General features: G+C 37.4%; 1 protein-coding gene across 4 annotated transcripts in view; it reads right to left on the reverse strand.

Annotated features, from left to right (window-relative positions):
- The window catches only part of ROBO2 (roundabout guidance receptor 2), a 434,212-nt gene that overhangs the window by 362,423 nt on the left and 44,288 nt on the right, over positions 1-27,501 (reverse strand). For all 4 annotated transcript variants that reach the window (XM_050975048.1, XM_050975035.1, XM_030234187.2 and 1 more), the window contains exon 2: positions 26,060-26,386. In XM_050975048.1, coding sequence (XP_050831005.1) covers positions 26,060-26,386 — 327 coding nt within the window. The remainder of the gene's footprint in view (positions 1-26,059; positions 26,387-27,501) is intronic.

Genomic DNA, 27,501 nt, shown 5'->3' on the forward strand with positions numbered 1-27,501 from the left:
TTCTCCTATGATGCTTACACTATTGTCCTCCTAATGGGAGGGCAAGGGCAAGAGAAGAGGGAGGAATGTTAATTTTGGATACTTATTCTAGCTGGGGAAAAACTGTCAGGGAACCTTTTAGACTCGACAATATAAAACCAGCACTAAGTATTGAGAGAGCAATTGAAAGCCAATTTTAGCAAAATACATAGGAACTTTAACTCTGAGATGAATCTTATGTTTCCATTAACATTTTCATTAAAAAAAAGAAAAAAAGAAGCAGGTATTGGTAATACAATCATCTGTATATTATCAGGTGCTGTTAATCCTACATTGTTACAGAAATTCTAGTAAGTAACTCATGTGTCAATTCTCTTTATATCAGAAACCTCAAAGTTTCAAGTGAGGATGAGAAGCAGAGAAATATACTAAATGCATAAAGATGATAGTTTATAAAAAGTAGGTGACAACTGAGGTCATGCAGATTTCCTAGATGGAAAACAGTTTGGCCCAGGGACATTCTGCATCCCCTAATTGCTGTTCAGGGACATATTCAGCCAAGGACAGAACAAGAGCCCTCTCTGTTACTCTAACCTTGCGTTTCCCTGAGTGCATTCCAACATCTCCAAACTGCACAAGCCAAAACAATATCCAAAGGACCTGAATGAGAACATTTTATAGCTCCAAAGAGAAAGAAATGTGCATAAGAAAGTTTTATTCAAATAGGTCATTTTAGGGTCAAAAAAGTAATTTAATTTTCAAGCCTTTTTTGTCAGCCTCCATTGCTGCTAAATAAACAAAATAAATAAATACAGATAGATAAAGGCATAAGAAGGAAGTTGCTGAAAAGTTTCCATCTATTATAAATTGGATAACATCATCACAGCAGATTATTCCACTTTCTAGTCCACAACAACCAGGTTTTATATCCCTTTAAGGCAGTTTCATCAAGTAAACAGCACTGGTACATTTTTGTGTTTCTCACAGCATAAACAACACTCTGACAGGGAACACCTCTTAAACCAAAGCTGCACCACACAGACAAGACTGCTTTCACAAAAGAGAAACCAAAGTGTCAAATAATCCAGAATAAAAGCTCTAAACCTGCTGCTCAGAAGGATGCTGATGACTATATCACAGCTCACTGTATTATGATCAACACATTCACAGGAAAGAGGTTATATACTCAGTGAAGCATCTGACCACATGATATTTGCATTAGGAAATTAGCATCCCACAAATTAAACTTGGCACGTACTAAGTGGATTTGAAACTGGTAATTGATAAATCCAGAAAAAGAGATATCACTGGGGAATCACCAATGAAAAAGCAAGTTCCTAGTGGAGTCATGATGGAATTGGTTCACACCCTCAAAACAATTCAATACCTGCCAGTAATTGAGAAGAAAATATCAGGTCATTACTAATTCAATTTTCAGACAACACACATTGCTGGATAATGAAGTGGCAAGCAATCTATACAAATAAACATTGCTTTGTAAACTGGGCACAGTTCAAGATTTATGGTGAGATCATGTTTCAAAACAAACAAAAAAACCCCCACAATAACAAAATAGAATATTATATTGTAGAAGAAAAGGGAAATAACCCAGGGAGCACAACCTCCTGATTTAACAAAGCTGATAAAAACTACTGAAATGATATCTGGATATAAGAAAATAGCAGCAAAGATGGTTACTCAGTGAGCAAGTGCCAATGATTAGGCTATTCCTGTGACATTTTGACCAATATTGCTGTCCACACTTTCAAAGTACACTAAAAGCCCCACAGTTTTTAAATTATTCCTATGTCCTTTTTGTGAAGTTTGAAAATCCCAACTTATAATTTGATACTCAAAAAATTCAAGATGCTAAAACTATCTAAGATGGTAAATATTTATGCAAGTTGCATTTTTCCAAGGCATTAGAGAACATTAGATGGTGACATTCCCCTTCCAGAATTTAGGTATTTCATCACTACAGGTTGGGACTAGGAAAATTCAAATTGAAAGTTAATGGATTGAGGGTTTGGGTTTTTTGGGGGATTCTTGCTGTGTAAATGAAGCACACTCGCCAAAGTATTCTGAAACCTGAAAAAAAATTAATCACTCTAACTTACTTCCCTCAAAACTGCCTCTGGATCCAAGGACTGTGGATTTCAGGCACTCCAAAACCATCAGACTGCCATCTAATCAGTGCTTGAAAGCTGCACTTAGGAGACAGCACCTGGCAATGTGAATCCCATTTTACAGGCATTCCACACAGCTATGCAAGGAAAGTAAATGTCAACTGCATGAAACACCTGCAATATTTAAGACATATGACTTCTCAGAAATACCAAAGAATGTGGTGTGGGCAGCAAAACCTTTTTCTCTGCATAATATCCAGTTTGTATAATTTAAAAAGAAATGTGATCTGAAGTCCAACAGGAACAGAACAACTAAAATTCACTAAAAATGAAGTTTTACCTTTGGGTCACCTCAATATTAAAACATCCTAAGGGACATGTGATTTCCTTCACCTGAAATCTTTACAAAGCCATCTCAATATTTATTCAAAACAACATATAACCAATTCAGGTCCAAAAAAAAAAAAAAATATGCTTTTTCCAGCCACATATTATTGATGCTGCTAAAGAAGTTGTGGCTTGGGTTATGCAGAATGTCAAACTACGGGATTTTAGACTTAGTTTATTCAAATTATATAATTCAACACCAAAATGGCAATCCAATTTCCCTTGCTCAGCAAGAATGTAATTAAACACTTTTGAAAATACAGCTTCTTAAATAGACACCCACATACAGGGTAGGCAATAGTTCTGGAAAATAATAACTACTAAAAACTGTGCTATGTTTTAACTTTTACTACAGTTTTTTGAGAGAGAAATATACATTTAAAAGAGTTGAATCATGTGACTGGCTCATTTCTTCCCAAAGCTCACCTGCACCTGCTATGTTGTTTACATGTTGAAGGCATCCAGAAGGAAAGCTGTCCAGGCAAAGGGTGCTACTCCCATGGTGGAGAAAAACTTCCCAGACTGTTACTATGTCTTGTTTTGCTGTTTGACTGCACTCATGATAAAGAAAACATATATAAGTACACATTTGTGTGTCTTTATGTGATCATTCCCAAAACTATCTTGAACAGCACTGAAACTTGGCTAGTTCCCCTCTCTACTCCTATTTTCCCTCTCCAAAAATTAAATTAATTCAAGTCAATTAAGTTTACTACTGCCCATAAATTGCAGAAACCAAACAAATAGGTAACATCATTAAAACATGGTTCTAACAGTATCCTCTGATTGAAGAAAATTCAATATTGCTTTACTTTTCAAATATAAGAACTGCCTTTCCCCCTCCCCTCCCACCTGCTTTAGTGTTAGTTAACCTCTAAATTATGGTCAATTTGCTACCACCACCAATTGCAAGTTGATGTTCTAGTCACGATTGCAAATGATTGTCCCATCAATTCCTGCTTTTGAGGCTGTCAGTAGAGTTGTCAGAAGTATGGAATTGCTGTATGAGACCCTCACAACTGGCATCTCCTCTGATCTGTGGGACACCTCAATTCCACAGCTGTCACAGTGCTGACACCATCTCCAGTTAATGATGCTGCACCATCTCCCTGGCTCGTTTACCTGCCGACCCTGCAAACAAATGGAGACTAGAAGGGAAGATAGAGAAGTGAGCAGCAGATACCACACTCATCATAATCACTATGATACACAGTAGAAGAAAATCAATTCCTCTTAATCGAATAGAATGACTTATTAAGGGTTATAAGTCCTAGCTGGAGAGCTCTACTGATTGGATTATGCTGGGAGAGAAATTAGCAATGAGCTCTTGAACTCTCTTCCTTTTGTCTTCTGGCTCAGAGTTGCTATTAAATTATTATCTTATGAGAATCTTAGTAAGCAAGTCATGCTCTGATCAGGGAGAAGAGCAAGAAGAAGGGGACGGAAAAGGTTCCTGAAGTGTTGACAGACAGGGATGACAACAAACAAAATATGCCCATCGCAGCATTTCTGACTCTTGATTGAAAGAGCACAGCAATGGTACCTGAGACAAACACTTGAGACTTCCCAGAAAAACCCTCTTCAGTTCAGTACTGACTCAGCCACTTGACAGATTGATAAGGAATTGCTTTGATTGTGACATACTGGAACTGTAAATTAAAACTGTCTCAAAATCCAGTTTACTACAAATTTTTCTTCATTTAGGATTTTTTTTCCAGATTATATAATTAGTTAATCAAACATTAGTCTTTAAGTGCTACTTAAAATATTAGGAGACAAAGTAAAGGTAGAATAGAGCTGGAAAATAAATATTTAAGATGAGAACTGGCAAAAAAGAGTTTGTCTTTCCCTTAAAACAGCAGATGCTATTTGGAGCCTACTTCTGGCTCTTAAGTATTAGAGTAAGATCTAACAAACCCTAATAGGAAACCTGGGACTAGGAGTTTGTGTGTTTAAGCTGAAGAAAAATATGCTGTCCTAGTTCTGGGCAGGACAGAGCTCATTTATGTTACAGCAGTCAGGTGCAGTGGTGCCCACCTGTACCCCCAGCTGCTGGGAGGCTGAGCCCAGGAGTTCTGGGCTGAGCGGGCATGGCCACTCCTAAATGTTATTTAATACCATCTTACCTCAATGCCAGGGGGCCGGGCAAAGGGACTCTCTCACTTCCCAGATGGAAGTTTTTTGACCATTGTTTTTCACCACTGGGCTTGGTGAGTGTTTTGCATGTAAATCACCCGGCCTTTCATTAGTACTAATTTTTTGCTGTTACTGTTTCTTATCTCACTGATGTCTCCAGTAAATTTTTCTTAATTTACCTCTCCATTTTTACCTTTGAGTCTCCAATTCTCAACTCCATCCCCAGAGCAGGAAGGGGTGGGGGAAGAAAGTGAGCAGTTTCTTGTTTAGGAGAATCACTTCTGGGGCACTGAACTGGGGAGTACTACTCCTAAATCAAGACACATGCATGGAAATGATGCTTCCTTTCACTTTTCAAAGTGAGAATCACTGCAATTAATGGAAGTTTTGTGCCAGCAATCTCCAGGATAACTGCTACAGATAGGGGGAAGGTGCACCTTTTTTAACCAACAGTATTACCTTTTATTACCAACAGTAGGCCAGGCCATCCATAGTGCATTCCTACGGCAAAATTCTAGGGAAGCAAACATACAGAGACCATGCACATCAGCTAATGGTCTGCCTCACTAATCCTGAAGCTCTTTCAACAGCCAAATTCCAAAGGGCAAAAGCTTGGGAAATATAAAATTTCATTACTGCACTTCTTAAAACAGTCTGTCTGAAGTTTTAAGTTTTATGCAGTGATCATATTCTAGCAGAATAGAAATGAACTGAAAAGAGATGACAAGCTCTGGATCTTCTTTTGCTCCCACACCGCAACAGCTTGTGCCTAACATTAGTATTCCCAGACAGTAGAAAACCAGTACTAATACCTTCCACAACGCTGTGCTGGTGGCTTTAATCACTATGATTTTGCTACACACAATGAAAGAAATATTATTGAATAAGGATTCAGAGATTAAAAATAGAAGTTCTGACAGTTCCCAAAATGTCCTTACATTTGTCCCCTAGGAAACCCAGAAACAGCAGTAATATCCACGTGATGAATTCTATTTTGTCATGCACATTTGACCACCTCAACTGCTGCCTGCATGCTAATCCATCACTGTGGGAATTATTCAACCATTCCAGGCCCCTGAGCTTCAAATGACCACCATTAGAACAAAGTTAAAATTGCTGGGAATAGCTTGTCCACCAGGGACTGAACACAAGTCACACTGATGAAATCTTCAGGGTATGTAACTGCTTAGGAGCTCAGGGACTGGTAGTTCAACCCCGTAAAAAGGGAGGTCTTGAATGGATTTTGACAGCCAAGTGAAAGGGAAGTTTCTGGTCCTAAGTATCTAGGTACTTCCCCCTGCTCCAAAATCCTTCCTTAGGAAGGATTTGGCAAGAGGTATTTAAAGGACCCTGGCTCATAAAATGCTCATGTCTAGAAATGGGCAAAGTTTCTGCCCTGTTTCCTTCCTTTGCGTTCCCCATCACAGCACTCACAAGAAACCATCCTGAAGGCAGAGCCAAACTTGGCTCTTCTGATGAAGAGATCACAACTCAGTAACCTGACAGACAACAAGAGCTACTCTGACCTTGGAAACAAAGAGTAGATGGTGTTAAGATGACAATAATAATGATCTGGAATATAACAGATACATATGGACCACACACATCCATATAGAAATTTACAAAAATGTACTAATACAGACGAACACTTTTTCAATTCTTCCTCTTTAGTATTTTCTACTATTTTAATACACTTACTAGTTAATACTAACAGAAAATTAAACACTATTGCAATTTGTCAAAGATCTTCCTGCTCTACATAAACACAAAATTTAATAATCCATTCACTAATCATATTTGCAGTTCACTCTGTTTTAAGATGTTACAGTAAATTAGGTTTCCTCCTACTGCATTACAGAAAAAGTTTGTTGAATGAATGCCAGCAACTGTACCATTCTGCAAGGAGTAAGTGTACTTTTTCCTGTAAGGCTAGAGCCATAAGAATCATTTAACTCTCAATACAAAACCAGTTCTGTCAATGTACTTCCCTTTGACAGCTGTTAACGACTAAATCTATTTTGATTATAACTTCAAATATAACTTAAATTGACTTTTTACAGAAAAAGTTCTGTATTAATCAGAATGGCCAAGACCAGCACTCACCAAGAAGCCTGAACTTGGATCATCTTATTGCCTTATTGTGCCAAATTCTTCAAGTGACTGAAGTTAGGAGCAAGAACTGCTTTGCAATGTCCATTATTATGGTATTACTCAAAAAATTGATACATTTTATTACTGATTATACAAAACTGTATCTTTGTCACCAATTAATCCTGTTTACAATAAATAGATCAAACAAATTGAATATAAAACTGAACTGATTCTCACTTGTAGAATAATATGAAAGGTGTGACTACAGGAATACATATATTAAAGAAAGTAAGAAAACCATGTTCATTTTTTAGATACTAAATTTAGGAATGCATACCAGACCAGCAACTAGCTCCATCTCTTTGCAGCTTCTATGAAACTATTATTTGAAACTATTATTATCCAGCAAATCTAAGTTCCTCCTCAACCAAAACTACATAGCTATACATTAATAAAGGCCCCACTTTTACATTTTTCTGGGGTATGTTCATATAGGAAGCATATTTTCATAAAGCTTGCTCATCAAATCCAAAAGAATAAACTGCTTAATAGCATTTCTGTTATTAACTGAATTAAAACTATGTTTTCCAACATAAGATATTAAATATAGAATGAATTGGAAGAAAAAATATATTGAAAAGAGTGTTTCAATTGAATTTCTTCTAAATTCATCTACAAAATTGAGTTACAAATTAAAACTTAGGTAAAGAAAGACCTGCCAGTCATTTTGGCACTTTCTTTGGCCCAACTTATCTGAGGCAGCTGCAAAACTGCATTTAAGGGTCATATATTTTCTTTCAAATCAGCTTCCAAATGCATCTCAGAGAATGGGCCATGACAATGGTTTAAAGCTTTTTTCTCCTCTGCAGCTACAAGTCATCACAATGCTGACTCTAATCAGGTTACTCTGCATCTGTCTGCCACAAATAACCTAGTAACAACTAAATGGATTGCCATAAATCTTTCCATTAGAATTTATAACTTTATTAGCACAATATTTTTGAACTGATTGCATTACTTTGAAGAGCAGCTTTCATTTATTTTGTCATTTGGGGGTCAAATGTGTACAATGGCTGGAAGCTGAATACACAATAGGAAGCCTTACTTCAGCTTCACGGTGGTCTCCAGGATTTCCCTTCTCCAGAGACTACAGCCAATTTTTAAAAGGAACACTTTGTTGTTGTGCTGAGGTTGAACCATGGGGTTTAATGTGACCCAGTTTCTTCATGACACACAGGGGTCACACTGCCAGTTTTATGGCCCTGATAAGGCTTCATAAGAGTAATTTGCCATTGGGTAAGTTATCAAAGGATTATACATATTTTTTTGGTTTTGTTTAGAGCTGTTGAAATCCATGCCAAGGATCATATCTCTGTACAGGGTATGAGGATCGAGCAATATTCAGTGATTCTAACCAATGTGGTTTGATTCATCAGTATCTTGAGGTGTAGGGAGGAAAAATACAAAATGCATTAGTTTCCTAAAATAAATTTAAGTATTTCTTTCACTGTGGCGTAAGTACTCTGTATTTTCTTTGCTGAACTACAACAATTCCAAAGGGTACATATTATGGTTAAGAAGAAGAAATCATCTAAGCAGTTTGCATGGATGACAATAGTTCAGCATTTTGACAGCACTGCTGTACAAACACAAATTATGTTATATACATAGCCACACATACACCCCAAAAAAATCAAGGCACAGCTTAAGTGCATTTTTGTTTTAAGGGATTAACTTCTAAAAATTTTAAGCATAACAGACAAAATTTGAAATTTGGAAAAAACCTAACTTGAAAATTCAAGAATGAAACTGTATTAGGGTAACTGAAGCTAAAGGCACTTTCCCATCTGAGGACTGAAAAAGGTCAGGAGTTTCAGTGGGAAAGAGAACCTTCATAAGATAAAGGCTCAGAAATAGCCACACATTCCTTTGTGTTTTGTTCATTATTAAATGGGAGTCTGCACAGTTCTGCAGGGTTGTTAACATACATTGGATTCTCTGGCAAGATGTAAGGATAATTTATCAGCTTTTACTGGCTGCTTAGGTGCAAAACTGTGAGCACAGACACAAATAACAGGTCATTCATTGCTGAGATGTAGATGAAAGGTGCAAAACAGGAGAAAAGTGCATGTACAGAGACACCATGTCTAACAAGGTGCTTCAGATCATACTTAGATGCTGCAGAACAAAAGCAATTAGGTAGCCCACTTGCTAGAAAGACATGGAGTCATCAGTTTTGATTTTATTTCTTCCTTGCAAACACAGAAAATTTTGCACGAAGAGAAAGAAACCTTGATAAGTAAATTATTACATAAAGGAACAGGTTTATTACAAAGCTGCCCCGCCAGACCCCAATTAAGACCAGATCCACATAAGACTGTAACATAGGAAGTGAATCTGCCCTGCTTTTTGTTCTTACTTAGAGTATTCAAATGGAGGCTTGCAGCCTAAGACATTCCCAAGCACCCCAGAAAATGAGTCAAGACTTGATATTTCTTTGAGCAACGTGGATCTGTCATGACAGGAATCATGAGTGCCTCTCAAACATGCACAGCAACCAAAAGCCACAAAGAGCCAGAAATAGAAAATCAGGAGGACAAATCACCCTCCTTGCTGCTTCCACACATCTCTAATCCTTAACTGACCTTTCACCCAAAAGAAAATTTGTTCAAGATAGTCCAGGAATCTTGAACTAGCTCATTTCTTAGATGCTATGGAAGAAGTGTCAGTTGGTAGAAATCACACTGCATTAGTTTTCAAACACATGTACCATAAGGAGCCAAAACAACTTCTGGGTGATCCTTACACACCTTTCCTTTTCTGTTATAAGTTTAGGAAAGAACCCTTAAAAATGTTAAAGAGTTAAAAAAAAAAAAATTCCTTACCCACTAATAAAAGCATGTACTAGCAAGATAATTATCTTCTATACTAGAATACTCTTAAATCTCTAAAAAAACCAGGAAAATGTACTTAATATAATAAATGTTCATGTATTGTCTAAAAATGACAATTTCTTGTAGTAAAACTGCTCTTCTGTTCAAGAGCATCTCCACAGGGATTCTTAAGGAAACAGAGTGGTTAAATTCCTTAAAAACAAGATAAAATAGACTAGGCCAGTTTTTTCATTAAACTGCTCATAGTTTACATTTAAGAAGACATGGCTTGATTCTCCATTCCTGATTCCTCTTCAGATTTAATTACACCCAAAGTCCCACCATTTCTGAGTGCACAATTCCCTGTGGCTCCTGGCTGGCCACCAAAATGTCCACATTTGTCTGTGTTGCCCACATAGAACACAGGCAGTAGTGCAGTCTCATCCCAGCCTCCGAGCCTGTAACAGGAGCTGAGCTAAGAAAAAGGAAATACAGGCCACCTGTGCTCAACTTTTAACCTGTCAGACATGGTTTGTGACATGATTTCACCAGACCATTGTGCTGTCAGGATAAGAGATCTCAAGAATTTCTTGACTCTACTTTAAGGCTTGCAGTGTTAATAAAACAGTATACTGAACAAAAACACGAGTTAGACCATAAAGCTTTCACAGTCTTGGCATAAATGTGAGCTGTCTTTGTTTTTTTAGCTCTGAATCTAACAATGTAAGCACTGCATCTGCTTTCATGAAGCTTTCTGAATTTTCTTCTCAGTATTTAGTTAGGAAAGTACATTAACACACCTAGATATTAGAGCAATGAGCATCATCCACCCCAATAAAAACTGTTACAGATCATTCTCTTCCGGAAAACAGTTTTCATTCTTAAGCCCACCTATGGCTACCTAAAAACTTTCTCACAACAAACTCTACTAATTCATAAGGATTTTAAAACTATTTCTCAATACAATGAGCATGTTCAGTTTTAAGAAAATCAGACAAAACTTACGTACCTAATTTCCCTCCTGTTTAAATTCCCTTTTTATTTAAAGCTAGAAGTTTCTATCAGTTATGACTACATGTTTTAAAAAGCTTATTTTTAACTCAAGACCATACTGCTATAAAAGCAAGAAGTACTAAGTGTACCTAAAACCTCATTAGATTGATCTGTATTATCCTTAACCACTGAAATGGAAAACTAAGAATATTAATATGGCAGCTTTGACATCACAACAATTGATGCAAATTCTAGGGTCTAACTTGATAATTCCTGCATGCTTCCCCCAGTGAAAGAGCAGAACTATTGTCATAGTCTGAGCATATGTGTAGCTTAACCTTACTTGGTTTTTATAACGGGGAATTGTGACAAAGAACTGGAATTCATTTTCTAAAATAACACATCTTATGTGTCAATAAAAAGAAACAAGAGCAGTCACAAGAATTAATGAGGCTGATTATAAGTCAGATCTCAAAAGGATATTATCAACTCTTGAGCAAGTCAAATGTCAAACTTGGGTTACAATACATTCTTCTACACTTTGGGATAATCCCCTCTAGATTAATGCCTTCTTATCATTTTTCCCCTCTCAGTTTATTCAAAACACTTATCAAAAGAAAAATCAAGCAGGCAGTAAAAGCCAAGGTACTTCTGCAGTAAGAAAATAAGCAGCCACAGCACATGCAGCCTCTCAGGGTTAAAAGAACAACTTGTGAATAAAGCCTTGCCTGGGGATGAACACTGATCAGATTCAGTGGGCAAACACAGCTCTTTTATCAACAGGAGCACAGTGTCCTACAGGTACCTCTAGTGCCAGCATTACTGAGGCATTTCACACCAGCAGCACACCCAGCTCCAAACTCTTCTGGGATAAACAGGTATTATCCAACAGTTTGTAAAATAAGGGTGGCAACACCTAAAAACTGAAACCATAGCACTTTCTCTTCTATACTAATCAAAATCCCGAAGGAATATTAGCTAGAAGGAGAAAATAAAAATGAGTACTAGTAAGTACTTTATGTAGTAAATTGAATAAAATGGAAAAAAAAAAACCCAACCAGTTTCTACAGCTTATACAAAGTTGAAATTCAGATTTATTTTCATAGTGACAATATTTTTAAGCTCATGAAAAACTTTAGATCTTGAAACAAGATCTATTCAGTGGCTAATTGATACAAGAACTGAATGTACGGCTTGGTCTTGATTTTAATTTCAGTACTAGTAATAAAACTGCAGTTTAATTCTCTGGAAAAAAATATAAAAATCAATCAATTTACCTCCTCTCAAAGCATCTTTTCCCCTTGGCTGAACATGACATTAAAGGTTTCAAATGTCATACTTGTAAACTATGTGGAATTAAAAGATGTCTCTATGGAACTGCTATATTAAATGGATCTTAAAGCAGTTTCTGATTCAAAAGAATGACAGAAATTAAGTACTAGAAAAACCTAAAAAGCAAAAAATAGGGAAAGAAACAGTCTCTTAAGCATTCCAGACATAAAACTCACTAGATTAAGAACTGTAAAAATTAAGGATTAAAACTCCCTAAACCTTAAACATTACATCCACTACAAGTGCAGAACATGAACAATTTACTTCCATCAAGACATTTGTTACAAGCTAGTATAACACCAACATAAAAGCTTTATTAGACTTTAATTGATAAAAGCAAGGTTTCCCTCCAAACTCTCTCATCACATTCATGATGTCCAATAGATTATAGATTAAAAGTCATATTTGCTCAAATCTACACAGTCAAACCCCGTTCTGGCTCTGTTGTCTGGATCACTTTGTGCCTTGAAGAATAATGACAACAAATAAACTTGAAACATCTTGGCTGTGTTAGATTTCACCTCACTACTGCAAACAGCATTATTCTCATCTTTGATGTCAACAACCCAAGAGTATTAGATAAAATTGCTTGACTGTCAACATAAGAATCGTATTACAAGTGTCACAATGAGGGAAAAAAAACCAAAAAAAACCCAGCAAAAAATCAAAGCATGCTTGATACTTTTTTTTGGGCATTTTTTCCCCTGTTAATTTTCATAATTTTCCAAAACATTAGCATCCAGGGTTTATTGCACTTGTTTTCTCAGCAAATCCTGTCCATTATTTCCTTCATACTTCTTATATAGTAGGTGATATGTATTTGATATTTGGGCTAAGAAGCTGGTGCTATTTCTATTATTAATGAAGAATGTTTTCACTTCCTTTATTAAAGTTCTTACCATAAGATTGAAATCACTTGGACATTTTCACTTGCTTTAAATCAAAGAAGGAAGGAAGCAAGGAGGGACTGGATTTCTTACCTCACTTTCTGACACAAAGATTTTTTTTCCTTGCAGGTACAAACAGATTTTTGAAAATAAAAATGTTAACATAGGAGCACTAACAACTGACTGATTCATAAATAAATGTTTTTTAACCTGGAAATACAATAGTGTGGCACCTCAGCTGGGCTTCCCCCAGGACTGGACTCCATAAAAATCCCCCTAGTCTTAGATAGGCTGTCAGACCACAATAATGAGATTCACTGTGTAACAGAGATGAAATTGTTAGGTCTCTAAAAAGATACCTACTTTGATATGAATTTTTCAGTTTCAGACTTCAAAAATCACTGCCTATTTTCTGTCTTACAAGTGTCCAGTAGCACTAAAGCCAAAGCTTCTTTCCTTCTGAAAAGCACTTTAATTTCTTGAAAAGCTCCAAGAAAAGACAAATATCACTGCATTACAGCTTTGGAATTTACAATGTTTGCCACTGGCCTGAGAACACTCTTCAGTAGTTTTTTCAGTAAGTGTGTTTATCAGCAAAAGAGATGATGCCCTTCTAATTCCTGTGACATCTGTCCTATCAATCCTGAGCATACCACCGCCGGTTCCTAGAGCCATGATCACACAGGTAGCCGAGCATGTTACTGCTCAGGCAAATGTGTTATGAATTCTCAGATGATGAACTATGGTAAGGCTGCATGTCAGAGGTGATGAAACTGATAATCCATCAGTAATTTTCTAACCACCCCAACATCTCTGACCCATTGAACTAAATAAATGTATTTAATCACTGACTAGTCAACTGATCAGAAGGTGCCACAGGGTGAAATGAGTGTCTTGACAAAGGGAAGACAGGCACTACCTAAACCACTGTCATAACAAACATATCTCATCCACAGCTTACCCACACACACAGATTCAACCTTAAACCATACTACAGAATAAAATTTTTGTTTACAACAAAACACAAAACTGATCTCCTAAGATTATCATTAAGAAAATAATTCTGGCAAGTGTTCCAGACTCTTTTCTTGTAAACAGACTAGGTTAAAACCACAAAAAACCCCCAACTCTCCAGTCACTTCTGATGAATCATAGCCCAGATAACACAATGCAATCAAAGGATGCTGCTTCCATAGAAGGTTTTTCAGCGCCTTTCAGGTCTGACTGTTGCCAGCTTAGTGACTAAGAAGAATGGCAGGACAAATCTCACACCCTTCACAGAAGTCTTAGGCAAACTTTTCTTGGCACGCAAAAACCGGATTGCATAGAAAGTGGAGCTTTCCCCAGGTGTTCCTATGGCAAAACAACATGCCTGCCCAGCACTGGGTTATTAATGTCTCATTCTCCTGATGCTGTGTGTTGGCAGCCATGACAGAAAGCTTTGAACTTGTTTATTCACACTTGTTTAATCCTGTCTCCACACAGCACATCACAGCCTGTGGGGCTTGGAAGATGGATGAGTGAAACCAAGGCCACGAGGAGGTCAGGGTCAGGGTTGTCTCTGAATCTCAATAACTCCATCACTCACTGCAGCAGGCACTTCAGAGGTCACCTCAACCGAGGAGTTTGGGATAGATGTGCAAAACAGCTGGCACAAGCATACACATATTCCCTGCAGTTGATGCTACACATGGAAACAAGTATAAATCCTTACTCTCACAGTGTCTTGAGCTGCTTTTAGTCTACTTGGTTGCAAAAAGGAAAAGGAAAAGGAAAAAAAAATTATTTTAAAATAGCAGGCGGGTATCAAGCAGCAGCACGCAGGCAAAAGAAAGAACCACTAAAAAAATCAGAAAATAAATATGCCAGTTTAATATTTCTGCTGTAACTAAGGGAGAGGAGCAAGAAGAGCACATGATGTTGCAGACTAGTTCTAGTACACAGTGACAGTGGAGGGCAATACATTTCATCCCACTTGCATTGTGACACATTGTGCCTGACAAAGAAGCTTCTTTGAAGCACAGACAGCACAGATGACACAAACTCCTACTCTATCCATTGCACAGGAATTTTAATGTGCATCAATGATAAATCCTAATTTTTAGAAGCTTTCTGTTTAGAATATGTATATGTGCATCATATACATACATGTATTTCATGCATATAGAAACACATATTTTTATATATATAAAATTAAATGTCAAAAACATACAGTAGTAAAATAGCTGTATACTGCTCAGGTCCTAAACTATACTGACAATATTCAGCATAATTTGAGAGTTCTTATTCACATAACTTTAGCAAATAATTATGCTGTTCATATTGCACACTATATCCTGTTTGTTCACCTGTTCTGTTTGTCACTGGCAGGAACTTCATCACATGCTGATACAAAACTGTTCCTTTCTTATACCTCTGAGTTTGTGCTTTCTACCTCATAATAAACCTCAAAATAAACCACTCTGCAAAAGTGAAATTATGTCCAAGAGAGTTGGAAATTAGTATTACTTCCTATCTTTGAGCACACGTGCCGCACTGCAATTAAAAGCATAAATTTGATCCAACCAAGTTCTCATTTGTTCAGAATGCAGGTGTATAATGAGAAAAGTGACATATAAACTTAGATCTGCACACATGCACCCAGTGTATTTATCATAGCCAGTCAAAATATTTTAATGAATAGGAAAATTAGGAGGTGAATTATATAAAGAATAGTCAAAGACAAGCTTTTATTCTAGGATGAGAAAACAAGTCCTTATAATATGACCAAGCTATTTGAGAAGAAAATCCAGATAAATAAGAAAAACAATAACAGGGCTCTGCCCCAGTCTCTCTAAAAAATGTAAAAACACAGGCTTCAGTGCAGACATCACTTAGACTAATGAAACTGGCAGAGAAAGAAGTAGTTCTACAATAATTTGCAGATCCATTTTTTATGCCTTTCTTTCTCTCTTTTCTTAAAGGGAGGGCAGTGGAACAGAAGTGATTAGAGTTTTGATTTTCTTTTTTTTTTCCAGAAGGTTGGTTTGCTTTTCGAAGCATTTCCGTAAGATAGCAATTTCTTAAAGACAAAGGAAACCTTTTTGTTAGGATTGCTGCAACTTCTTTCCCTATGGTCCATTTTCTCAAAAGTTTATTTCTATTAAGTGCTCCTAAGGGGGAAGGTGGGAACAAGGGAGCTGTATTTTGCACAATTTTCAATAAGACTGATACAATCAAAGTTTGTATAACACATATAAATATCTATTAAGGAGTCCAAAATTTGGAGTAACTGATACATTCAGGATCAGATACTGCTCAAATGGGAACACAATCTTAATAAAAGCATGAAGAAAGTCACCTGTCTTTTTTATAGTAGGCAGAAGAAGGCAAATAAAATGAACAATATCCCTCATATTTTTAAGATATCATACTACCAATCAAAATATTTGGCTTCTGTCTGTGGTTGGGCAATCAGCATGATACATGGCTTCAGACAGATGGCTCTGAGTCTCAAAGAAAACATGACTGATGTTCAGTATTGCCACCACTGATTTCAAGACAGGTATCTGTGGGAGAGGAATTTACAGGTCTGCAGCAGGTAATTAAGTTGCTTCTGCAGTACAATAAGAATTGTATATATGCTAAGGGAGGGATCTGGAGCTCAAAGGTACAAATCTTCAGTGGCTTCAATCACTTTTCCCAGCTGAGTCTCCAGACTACAGGCTACTTAACTTCTCCTCCAACAATCTGAATGAACAACAAGATTTAGACTACTTGAGGAAAATGTGACTTCTACTTGCTCATTCTAAATTTGAAACATAAAAGAAATATATAAAAATGAGAAGAGAGTTAAAAAAAATATAGGTAGAACACAAAAGCAAATAACTTGAATTTGTTTTCACAAAGTAATTTTTTTTTTGCCATTTACTCTCTAGTAACCAAGATGCTTTGCTAAAAGAAAAACCATTCTGACAAACATTGTCAAGTTTTAACTGTCCAGTTTGCTTCAACAACCCCAAATTTACATCCAGACTGTGCTTTCCTTTGGGCTTTGTAATTGACTTAATTTTACAACATTCTAAACACTCTATACTTCAAGAGAAAAGCAAGGTGCACAAAACCAAAAGAAGTTTAACTCTGTGCAAGCATCTTTTTCATAAAGGGAACCTTACAGTAATGATAGCATACATCCCAATGGCGGAGGTGACAGTGTTCCACCCAGGTGCTATCAACTACTCCAGGTTTTCCACTACCTGTGCCTTTTTTGGATTCCAGCCAAGAAAAACAACTATAACTGTCCAGAATCCATGAGGTGAGTGAGCCATTTAAAGTGCTTAAACTTCAAACAGATGAGCTTAAACACCTTGTGTGTTCTCTAAATCAGGGGTTTTTTACTATCCTAGATGGACCACTGCCCTACATGGGCCAACTGGCGAGATCCAGTGGGCCATTATGTCACTGCCTCCCATGTGAAATAAAAGACATGATATGTGACTACCTCAACAGTGCTGCTCTGGAGAAAACACAGGAATTCTCACATTCTAAACATACCCAAAATTCCATTTGGCATTCATCACTGCGAAAATACAAAATGATCATCCTACTATCTGTCAGCTTTAAGAGATTATAATAGGAAGCAGATGGGGAATTTTTGTATACATTATAACCTGAAAAATAATTCCAAGCTTAGCCAGTACAATTTCTTTTGCAAGGTTGTTGCTCAATTTATCCCCTTTAAACTGGAGATATTTTTCCTCAGGTTCTCATGTATGGTTTGTCTTGAGATTACAAAAGAAAGAAACTACTTCCTCCCCACAAGCAATGTTTATTTGTTCTCAGCCTTGCTGGGTTGGCAATCTCTTCATAGGCTGACAGAAACTTGTTTCCTTCTCATTTATTTCATTAAATGGTTTTGCATATGAAGTGATCAACAGGCAGGTTTGAGTCCAATTAGTAGAAGACAAGTCCTCCAGCAAGATGCAGGTGGGTTTAAAGAACTGCCAATTTTGAACAACAAGGCCAACATCTATTTTGACATGCAAGATTAGTCACTGAACCCAGCAGCACCCAACAGGAGGATCATTAGGTGGGAAGAATGGGATGACACTGAAAATTAGTATAGGAGACACTAATTGAAGTGGAATAACAGCAAGTGCAAAGCCATATTCTTTCAAACCCATCACAGGGAAGTTTATGGCACAGTAGAGCTCATCTGTTACACATTACAGAGGAAGAGAGAGATCTGTGTCTGGTTAGTATAAAATCACTATGAGTTGCAAAATGCTTTAAAAAAGTTAAACATGATCACAGGACTGATGGAACAGGGAACAGTGAAGATAGTTATTAACATCAGTTCATCATGCATACCATGCAAGTCTTGAAATAGTACATGCAATCTACCCACTCATGTCTCAGAAAACAAATGCAGACTAAAACAGGTGATGAATGACTACGAGGATCAAGCAAATATTTTCCAAATAAACTCATGAGCTTTTCCTATTTAACTTAGCAATAGTTGAAATGAGAAGTGACACCACTGTGCTCTGCAAATACAAAGGAGAGAAAACAACTCCAGAAAAACCAGATCATAGAATAGTTTGAGAAGAAATTAACCTTGTAAATGTCATCTAGTCCAACCCCCTGCAATTAGCAGGAACATCTTCAACTCCATCAGGCTGCTCGGAGCTCCATGCAATCTGACCTTGAAACTGAATCTGACCTGTTTCAGGGTTTTACCACCTCCACAGGAAAAAACTTCTTCCTTATATCTACTCTTGATCAACCCTCCTGTGGTTTAAAACCATTACCCCTTGTCCTAATGCATCAGGCACTGCTAAAAAATCTTTCCCCATCTTGCTTATAAGCCCTTTTAGGCATTGAAAGGCTGCTATAAGATTTCAGAGACTTCTCTTCCCCAGGCTGAACAATCATAATTTTCTCAACCTTTCCTCATAGGAGAGGTGCTCCAAAAATCACAAGAACTAGCATAAATCAAACATGTTCCTGTTTACACTGGAAATATGAATTTTTTTTTCTCACTGTTAGAATACATAAGTTCCAAGACAGGCTTTCAACAGAAACGGAAAGGAGCGAGCTTGAGGATGAAGGGGAAGGCAATCAAACTGCTTTTCAGACTGCAGCTTGAAATGTTTCTGAAAGGAATTACAAAGTACAGCTGGGTAGAATACAGGAACTCAGCGATCCAGGACTCCGAGTTCTTTACAACTCTACATCCCTTTGTACAGTGGCAAACAGATCTATGAGACAGCAGAAAGTGACAGTGTACGCCTCCCTTCTCTATCACAATGAAGCCATTTCCCAACTATCAGTACACATTCACATCACTGCCACTTGAAATACTCAAGCAAGAAGAGTGGAACCAAACCAGCACTTCGTTTCCCACATAAATTTCACCTATTAGAAACTTACATGAAGTATAAAATCTGTGGGAACTTATGAAGTAGCGCCAAAGCCATGATGAAATTTTAGTCCTCTAAGAGTAAGAGCAAGGGAAGTTCATGTCTGAACAAAGACAGGAAAAAAAAAAAAAAAAGAAGGTTAAGGGTTTCTTCAAAAAATAGGGTGATTATCAGAATAAAAATCCGTATCAATATATATACATAGAGAGAGAGAGACAAAGATGTGTATATGTAAAACATCCACCAATCCACCAATTATCATCCTGATAATTACTGTTAATTACCACAATACTGAATCTTGTTAGAATTAAGATCATGAAAAATTTGCAAAGGCATAGTCTGAGCATTGCTTCAAATGAGTATTTTTTCATCCTGACACTACAGAATAATGCATGCATATGCCAATAGCTAATATTTCAAATAACATTCAAAGAGTGCTTATTGTCTCCTCAGCAAAGAGAATGGAGTTGTAAAAATTCGATGGTATTTTGTTCTCCTTCACTTCCCATATGAACTAAAAATCAAGAGAAATGTCAACAAAAAAAAAAAAAAAAAACAGCATGTGATGATGCACCAGTTAACAGATCAATCAGGAGCTGATTTCTTTCAAGGTTTCTGCGAAGTCTTCAGTTGCTCCTTAGCTGTCAACATTTTCTCAGGTAGACCATTCAGAGAGATGTAAATAGCACATCTGATTTTTAAAAAAATGTAACCAAATCAAAGTTAAGGAGAAGAAAGAAGCTGATAAAAATCAAATAAGGAATGGGCAGCAAATTATTAGAAGCAGAATCTGAATCAAATCAACTAGAAATACCTCCTAAAAACGTATTATAAGAAGACCACTGTATGAGAAAAATGAGAAAAAGGCGAACAAAAACAAGCCCCAGAAAAACCTGCAGGCATTGTCCAGCTTGATATTATGAGTGATTGAATTTTAAATATCTTTGGAATTTCTTAAAATGTAAGGAGTCCTTAGCTCTTTTAGCCTTGAAATCTGCAAGCCCATGTGGAGTTCAATGGCTAAAAAGTGAAGATGTAACAATGTGATGACCTGTCTAAATCCTAATGGATGATAGGGGGAAGTACTGCTTCTGCCCACATGGAATGCATCAATGCTATAGCATAAAGGTAAATACTTTGTGAGAAATGTGCTAGCAACAGAATCTAGGTTATTCTGATGAAGAGCACCTCTCTCCTAAAAATTCTAGTTCATTCTGGCTATGAACAAAAATCACACCCTCTAAAATATGTAGCTTTCTTGTCTCAGGTGAATTCAGAAGAAATAAAAACACTCAATTAAAATCTAGATTAATAAATTAAATAAGCAGAACTATTTTTTTTGGCACAAAGAATACTTTGCAATAAGATATCAAGTCAGGTTTTGGTTTATCTAATGTGTTTTCACTCATTTATATTTAGTAACCTCTAACTTCTAAAAGTGACTGAGAACTACTGCCCTATACAGAAAGGCAATTTTATGTAATGTTTTCAATTAATGTTGTTCCCTCTGGCTTCACCCTAATCCACAGAAAATTGCTTATTGCAAGCTTCAAAAGTACAGAGAAGTTTTAAGGTTTCACACCATCTTACAAAATCTACCTTTCCCCAGATTATGAAATCAGATTTGTTCTCCTCCACAAGGGGAATTTACTTTTCCTTAAGCATGCTGTGATAGTAGCCATGATTTGTTCAATTTCTTCTTAGAGAAAAAACGATGAGAAAAAGCATGATGCTTTTTCAGTGTCCTGATATTGGTCATAGACCAGACCAGAGTCTCCAGCATTCCAATTTCTACAATGATTATTCTGTCATGATGAGAGCAGAAGAGTGCCAACTCAGACAGAAAGCCTTTCATACTCTGCATAGAAGGATGAGAGAGAGATAAGTAACAGGACATGCTCTCCACATATAAAAGTAACCTCAGAGCAAATCAGACTTCAAAATTACCAGTAACAAAATTAATAATGTGTTACTGCCATACATAAACCAGAAACTAGATGGAAAAAACCATCCACCCATTTTACAGTCACATACACTGTGCTCTTCTTTCACTCTGAATATCTCATAGGAAATTATTAACTCCATTATTATGAACACATTGCAGCCTCTTGCACATGCTCCAGCAAATAGCCATTAGCATTACGATTCAAAGGTGATTGCATTGCATATATTTTATATCTCTCAGCCTTTATTCACTGAACACTTCAATATATCTGGTTTATTTGTAAAATTACTGTCTCCCATGTTTAAGATGTGGCTTAGGCTTGCTTTGCAGAACACCTATGACTTCACACTAAACTCAGTGTACTTCTATAACCTCTCTTGTTACAGATAAAAACATAATTCAGTGTTGACTCTAACACAAACAGGATCATTATGTTTAGAGAGTGTTCCAAAGCCCGCTATCCAAGCAATCTATGGCATATAAATAATGCAAGACCCCTTCTTTCTCCAAATGACTTCAGTTCAAGCAGAGACTCAGAAAGATGGAAGCCCAAATTTATACTGCCATTACAAAATTCAATCTATTTCTGGTTCTTCAATTGAATTATGACTCAGAGGCTTCCACTATTTTCTGCACCAACCCATACGTTCCTAACCCACGCAGAAAAGAATCCTATTTGTGAATATTCCTGAGCTTTATTATTATTATATTAAAATGGCAGCAAATCTCAACTAATCTGAAAAGCTTTGTGTTTGCTTTTAAAGGAAAGTAAGGTAGAAAATGGGTCTGATTTCCCCTCCCCCCTGACCTCTGAACCACAACCTCCTCGCCACTAAAGCGTTCAACACCTCATTTAATCTCTCCTCGCTGCATTGGCACAGTGCTGCAAAAGGAAAAGGGAAAAAAATAATCTGGGGACTTCATCAATTTTTCATGAATTTTCATTTAGGCCAAAGCCCCCTGTAACAGTGGTCGATAGATCAAGCTGCTGTCACATATTTAACACCTGGAGCTACAGCTGCTCTCCCTGGGGGCTGCCGCTGACTCCGGCTGGATCAGAGGCAGCCCCAGCCAGCGCAGGGACCCTGGTGCTCCTTCCCCAGCTCACTTGTGGCGCCCTGGTGCTCCCAGCTGAAATCCTAGCTATACTCACTGCTGCAAATGTGTTTCCTGATATTCCCACTGGAAAACCCCACCACGCAGCTTCGATTGCCTCAATGGGAGCATTGTTAAAAAAAATGTGCTTTTATTTTAGGACTTCTGGCGTTCGAATACGAAAGCGGTTCGGTCAAAGATTAAACTATTTCGAGCCTACTTCTAAACTCTCCCAAGAAAATCTGAACATCAACATAGATCTAATAATGCCAACCCTTGTTCAATTTCAATTAAAAAATTCGAATGGACAAAATCTAAAGAAAGATGCTTTACTTTTTTGAATACAGCTCAGAGGTTTTAAGGCTAGAACATCTGTTTTTAATTATTTAATCGTAAAACAAAAACACTACATGAGAATTTGCCACATACAATTTGGAATACTTCTTTGACTGGTAGCATTAGGATTATTTTTTCCTTCTCAGGAAGCTCCTATGGAAGAACTTGTCTACATGAAGCACACCATGAATTAATGAATTAAAACAATTAAATAGAATAAGCCATATCAATCCTAAACTGTGCCTTCAAATAACAACTCCTCTAAATACCAACTATTTCTTCTTAAATGTCTTCAGGAATTAAGATATTCTAATTAAAAGCAAAAATATTCTAAAAGCATATTCAGTATATTAATGATGGTTTTTTAAGTAAGGTTCCAAATCACAGTTCTCCACAGTTTTACTGACATGGACAAATTTTTCTGAGGATATACATCAGTACAAAAAACACCTGTCCCGGACTGTATGCACGTGCTCTAAAGAGGCATGGATGTAGAGGCATACCTTATGTGCTTCATAGGGGCTGGTACCTAAATTCATGTCTTGGAAAGGTGTAAACAGTTACTCAACCAAAAAGAGTTTAGGGTTTTCAGCAACTCGAATAAAAGTAATTCCTTAAAAAAAAAAACAAAGGGCAAAATGACTGTGTTCAAGATGGTTTGAACCACTCTATGTCTCAGTTGAATTTAACTTCTATCTTTACACATAAATATGGATATATCAGAAGACTTTCCATCCCTTTTATGGCAGGTGCTCATGGAGGTAAAAAAAGGAAATAACAGAAAATTAATCATATTTCACCCTGTTTATCATATTATTGCATAAGCACAAACACATCTAACTTACACAGCAACCAAGTAGATATTTCTTCATAAATCATTCAAAAGTTGCAAGAACACATTATTAGCAGCTGCCAATTTAATACACAAAATAAAACAACTACAGTTTCTTACTCTAAAAGAGCCCACTCAAGCATTTCAAACCTGTGAAAACCAGCAGTTTGCTCCTCATGGCACTATTTGAGGCCACCTACAAGTCAGATAACAATCCAGAACCTGTTGACAGCCAAAGACAACCTCCCTGTTTCTGGTGATGAAAAGAGCTTGGCTCGGTGTGGAAAGGAGAGTTTTCAACACCATGACAGAGAGCACGAGTCAGGCTGGATCGCGTGTGGCCCCATGGACAGGGCTGCAGCATCCAGGGAACTCAGCAGCTTCCCAGCAGGAGTTGAGGACAGGTGAATGGGGACTCGCTGCTGACAACAGCCTGTCACCAGGAACTCATTTCCTGAGCCTGCCAACAGGCTGCTACAGACCTGCCCATCTTCTTCAGCCCAGAAACCCTGGCACTAGAAAAACAAGTAAGAGACTCCAACTGTTCCCTGAAAGTCACTTGAAAACCTGACTTATCTCAAACCCAGGCAAAAACTGTAGTTTTGCTATCATCTTCCAAAGGATCTCTTTGATACACACCAAACACTGCCATTGCTTTTAAAAATCACAGCTGAAATCTAATTTTAAGTAAACAAGCAATGTATGTTTTATTTACATATTTCTCCTTTGATGAAGGCCTCTCTGTAATTGCAGCCATGGTACTGCTCAAACAACGATAAAGCACTGTTGAAGTGAAATAGGAGAACCTGCTTTAGACTACTAAACCCTTTAACTGGGGAGTTCAGGAAGTTGAATTTCAAAGCTATGGAAAGAGTAAAAGCACAATATTATTGCAAAACCTTCGGCCATGATTTCAGATCTCAGTTTCATATTCACATTGCTCCTGCCGTAAAACACCGAAGTAGAACAGCTTTATTATTTTTAAAATTTTCTACTATCTCCCATGTGAGATAGTAGAAAATTCATGCCTGACCTGCCACCAGCTGCAGCAGTTAAAATCCAAAGATGGAGGATGGTGTAAACGAGTCTTGCAGCAGTGAATGAAGTAGGGATCAGTGAAAACTGACAAGATATAGAGCACATTTAATTTTCAAAATAATCAGTCACTTCAATTAGGTGACTCAAGTTACAACAGGAACAATCCTTTAAACTTCAACAGGAGACCCTGAATCTCAACAGGATTACAATAAAGATTTCAAGTGTTTAGGTCTCTGTTTAAGGATTTCTCAACAGGTGAAACACATGTATAAGAACACAAATAATCCAGTAAATTTATCTAGTAATACTCACCCAGATTTCTGCCTTCCTTAAGCTGGTTTCTCCTCCATTCCCAAATACCAACCAAAACTGAAAAGCTTTCTGTGATGCATTTACTGGCACATTTACTTCTGCTTTGATAGTGTGCCAAAACTGTTTTTATTTTGTGTTTGACACAGTTTTGAATCTAGGTTACAACAGGAGAAATGCAGTGAAAATGTCTGTTCTACTTGGCTTATTCTGCCATTTAAATATTTTAAAAATGGCATTTTCTTCAAATTCTGAGAAAACAGAAGCCTCAAGATCACACCACATTAGCTACCAAAGTCTGAAGACTGCATTAGGAACGTAGATTTCTATGCTTCCTCCCTTTAAACATACAATCTACTGTGGACTTAAATCCATTCTTTATCAACTAAGAAATACATATGTGTTCTAAAGCCCTACTTCAAACACATTTTAGGGAAACTACTTTCAGATGAAGAGCTGTGGGTGAAAAACTCAAGCCCAGCCAGGAAGAGAGCACTCATAAATGTATTAAAATACAATTATAGGCAAAGATGCACATTCTGAATAAAAAGATCAGTGTTGAGTCAACCCTTATAACTAAGCAGCAAAAAAAACCCTCATGTGTAACTGATTATATTTTATGTCTGATGACCTTGTTTGCTGTGAATACAATGAATCTATCTGCTAACTCTACTGGAAGCAGACTACCCATGTCAGGTGGGCTCTGAAAGAGCCCTGTTGACTTCTCTGTTAAGACAAAGAGAATCGATAAAGACCGAGACTGCTCTGGATGATATGAGAAATGGCCAACAATTTCACTTGCCATTCACATAATGAATGAGGCCAGGGTCAAATTTATGACTGAGGAGCTTATATTGAGGTTTCCAGCAGTACAGAACATGAGTCACCAAGATGCTGTCTGCTTCTGTTGAGGTAACAGATTATGAGATAAAGAGAAACAGACACTGCACCTTAGATTAAATGATTGGTATTTTTCCACATTAGTTCCAGTGTAACCAACTCTAGACATCACTTAAAAATTAGATTATTCTTCAGAGGAAGATTATCCTTTGTCCATGTTTGTGCCAATCATGATTATACTCTTGCTAGAACCTCATTTCAGTATAAATCACTTAGTCTGTACGATCACTGCTACTGAGCAAACACAAGTGAAAATGCCTTGACTAAGAGCAAGAGCTAATGACAAAATGCTGCACTTATCTCCATTTGTCATCTCCCAGAAGTGTGTGCAAGTGCCAGATGACAGCATAAAAGCCACCATGAAGTTTCCCAGAATACTAAATAAATAAAACTACTCACATGCCACTTCCAGAGATGCATTGCGACTCACAGCTTCTCCAAGGTAGTTCCTTGCTACACAAACGTAGCTCCCCTCGTCAGGTTTACTCCTGCGCCCGTGCACGATGCGTAGGAAAAATAAAGATCCGCTGGGCAGCAGCATCCGGTGGGAGCGCGGGTCATCCTTGTCCGTCTCCACCCGCTCGCCGTCCTTGTACCACTCGATGGTGGGGGTGGGCCTTCCCTCTGCTTTGCAGTTCAGAGTGGTTGGCTCTCCTTTAGACACTATCACATCTGAAGGATGCTCAACAATCCGTGGTGGAAAGTCCTCTTGGCGGAGACGGGATCCTAAGGAAGAGAACAGAGGGAAGAGAGAACAATTTAGGCATCATGAAGAGCTCTCGCAAGTTACTCCTTTAATGTTACAAAAACTCAAAAAGACGAAAAAATTAAAATCTGCACAAAATCTGAAATTGCTTTGTCTGATATGAGAGACTATCAGACACTCCCCTATCTAAAAACCTGAGATGGACTGACAGAGATAACCCACTGTAGTGTTATCAAACCCATACCAGATTCAGACTATGCTTAAAGGAGGATCTCTTACACATAGATGTATGACAACCTTTTTTTTTCCTGATAATCTTCCTATTTACATTTACGTCTAGATCACTGTGTGCTTCCAGATTACCCTCATAGCTACTTCTTTCTCATCCTTTCATCTTTCAGATTCAATAGGAGGACATACAAAACCACAGTTTCTTACCACCCATTAGTTAATAGTTCTTTGCAGTTTAACATGTATGCTTGGTATCCCTTTTCCACAAACAGTTCTGGTATGGAAAGACAAGGAGAAAAGAAAGCCAAAAGGGAAATCTCAAATGTCAGCTCACTTTAGAAATGTTCCATTTCAAGATTACATGTATACACACACATATAAATACAATATAACCAGAGAATCATAGAATGGCCTGGGTTGGAAGGGACTTCTAAGCTCATCTCACGCCAATCCCCTACCATGGGCAGGGACACTTTCCACTAGAACAGGTTGCTCAGAGCCCAATCCATCCTTAGCTTGAACACTTCCTTCCACAATAATGGTACAGACACTTTCCACTCTTGCATGTCTAATTAGACTACATGAGCCTGGAAAAACATTTCTGCAACATTCACAGCAGTTGGTACCGCAAAAATAATCTTTTCTAGCGTGGATCCTGAAAATCTTTGAGTGGAGCTGCCACACTGCTACAATTGGTCTGCACTTCTTAAAAACAAGGTAAACCAGCCTCTGCAGGTTACCGAAACATTTGTCTCAATTTTCTGATCAGCAGTTTTGCTGAGTGGTAGAAAAGCAAATGTCTTAATTATCCTCTAGGCTCTACAGACTTGAAAATATTTTCAATGCCTCATTTACTGCAAAAGTTATGAGGAAAGGCATAAGGATCCATTCAACAGAGTGAATC

The sequence above is a fragment of the Serinus canaria genome, chromosome 1 (genome assembly GCF_022539315.1).
Source record: "Serinus canaria isolate serCan28SL12 chromosome 1, serCan2020, whole genome shotgun sequence".
Lineage (NCBI taxonomy): Eukaryota > Metazoa > Chordata > Aves > Passeriformes > Fringillidae > Serinus > Serinus canaria.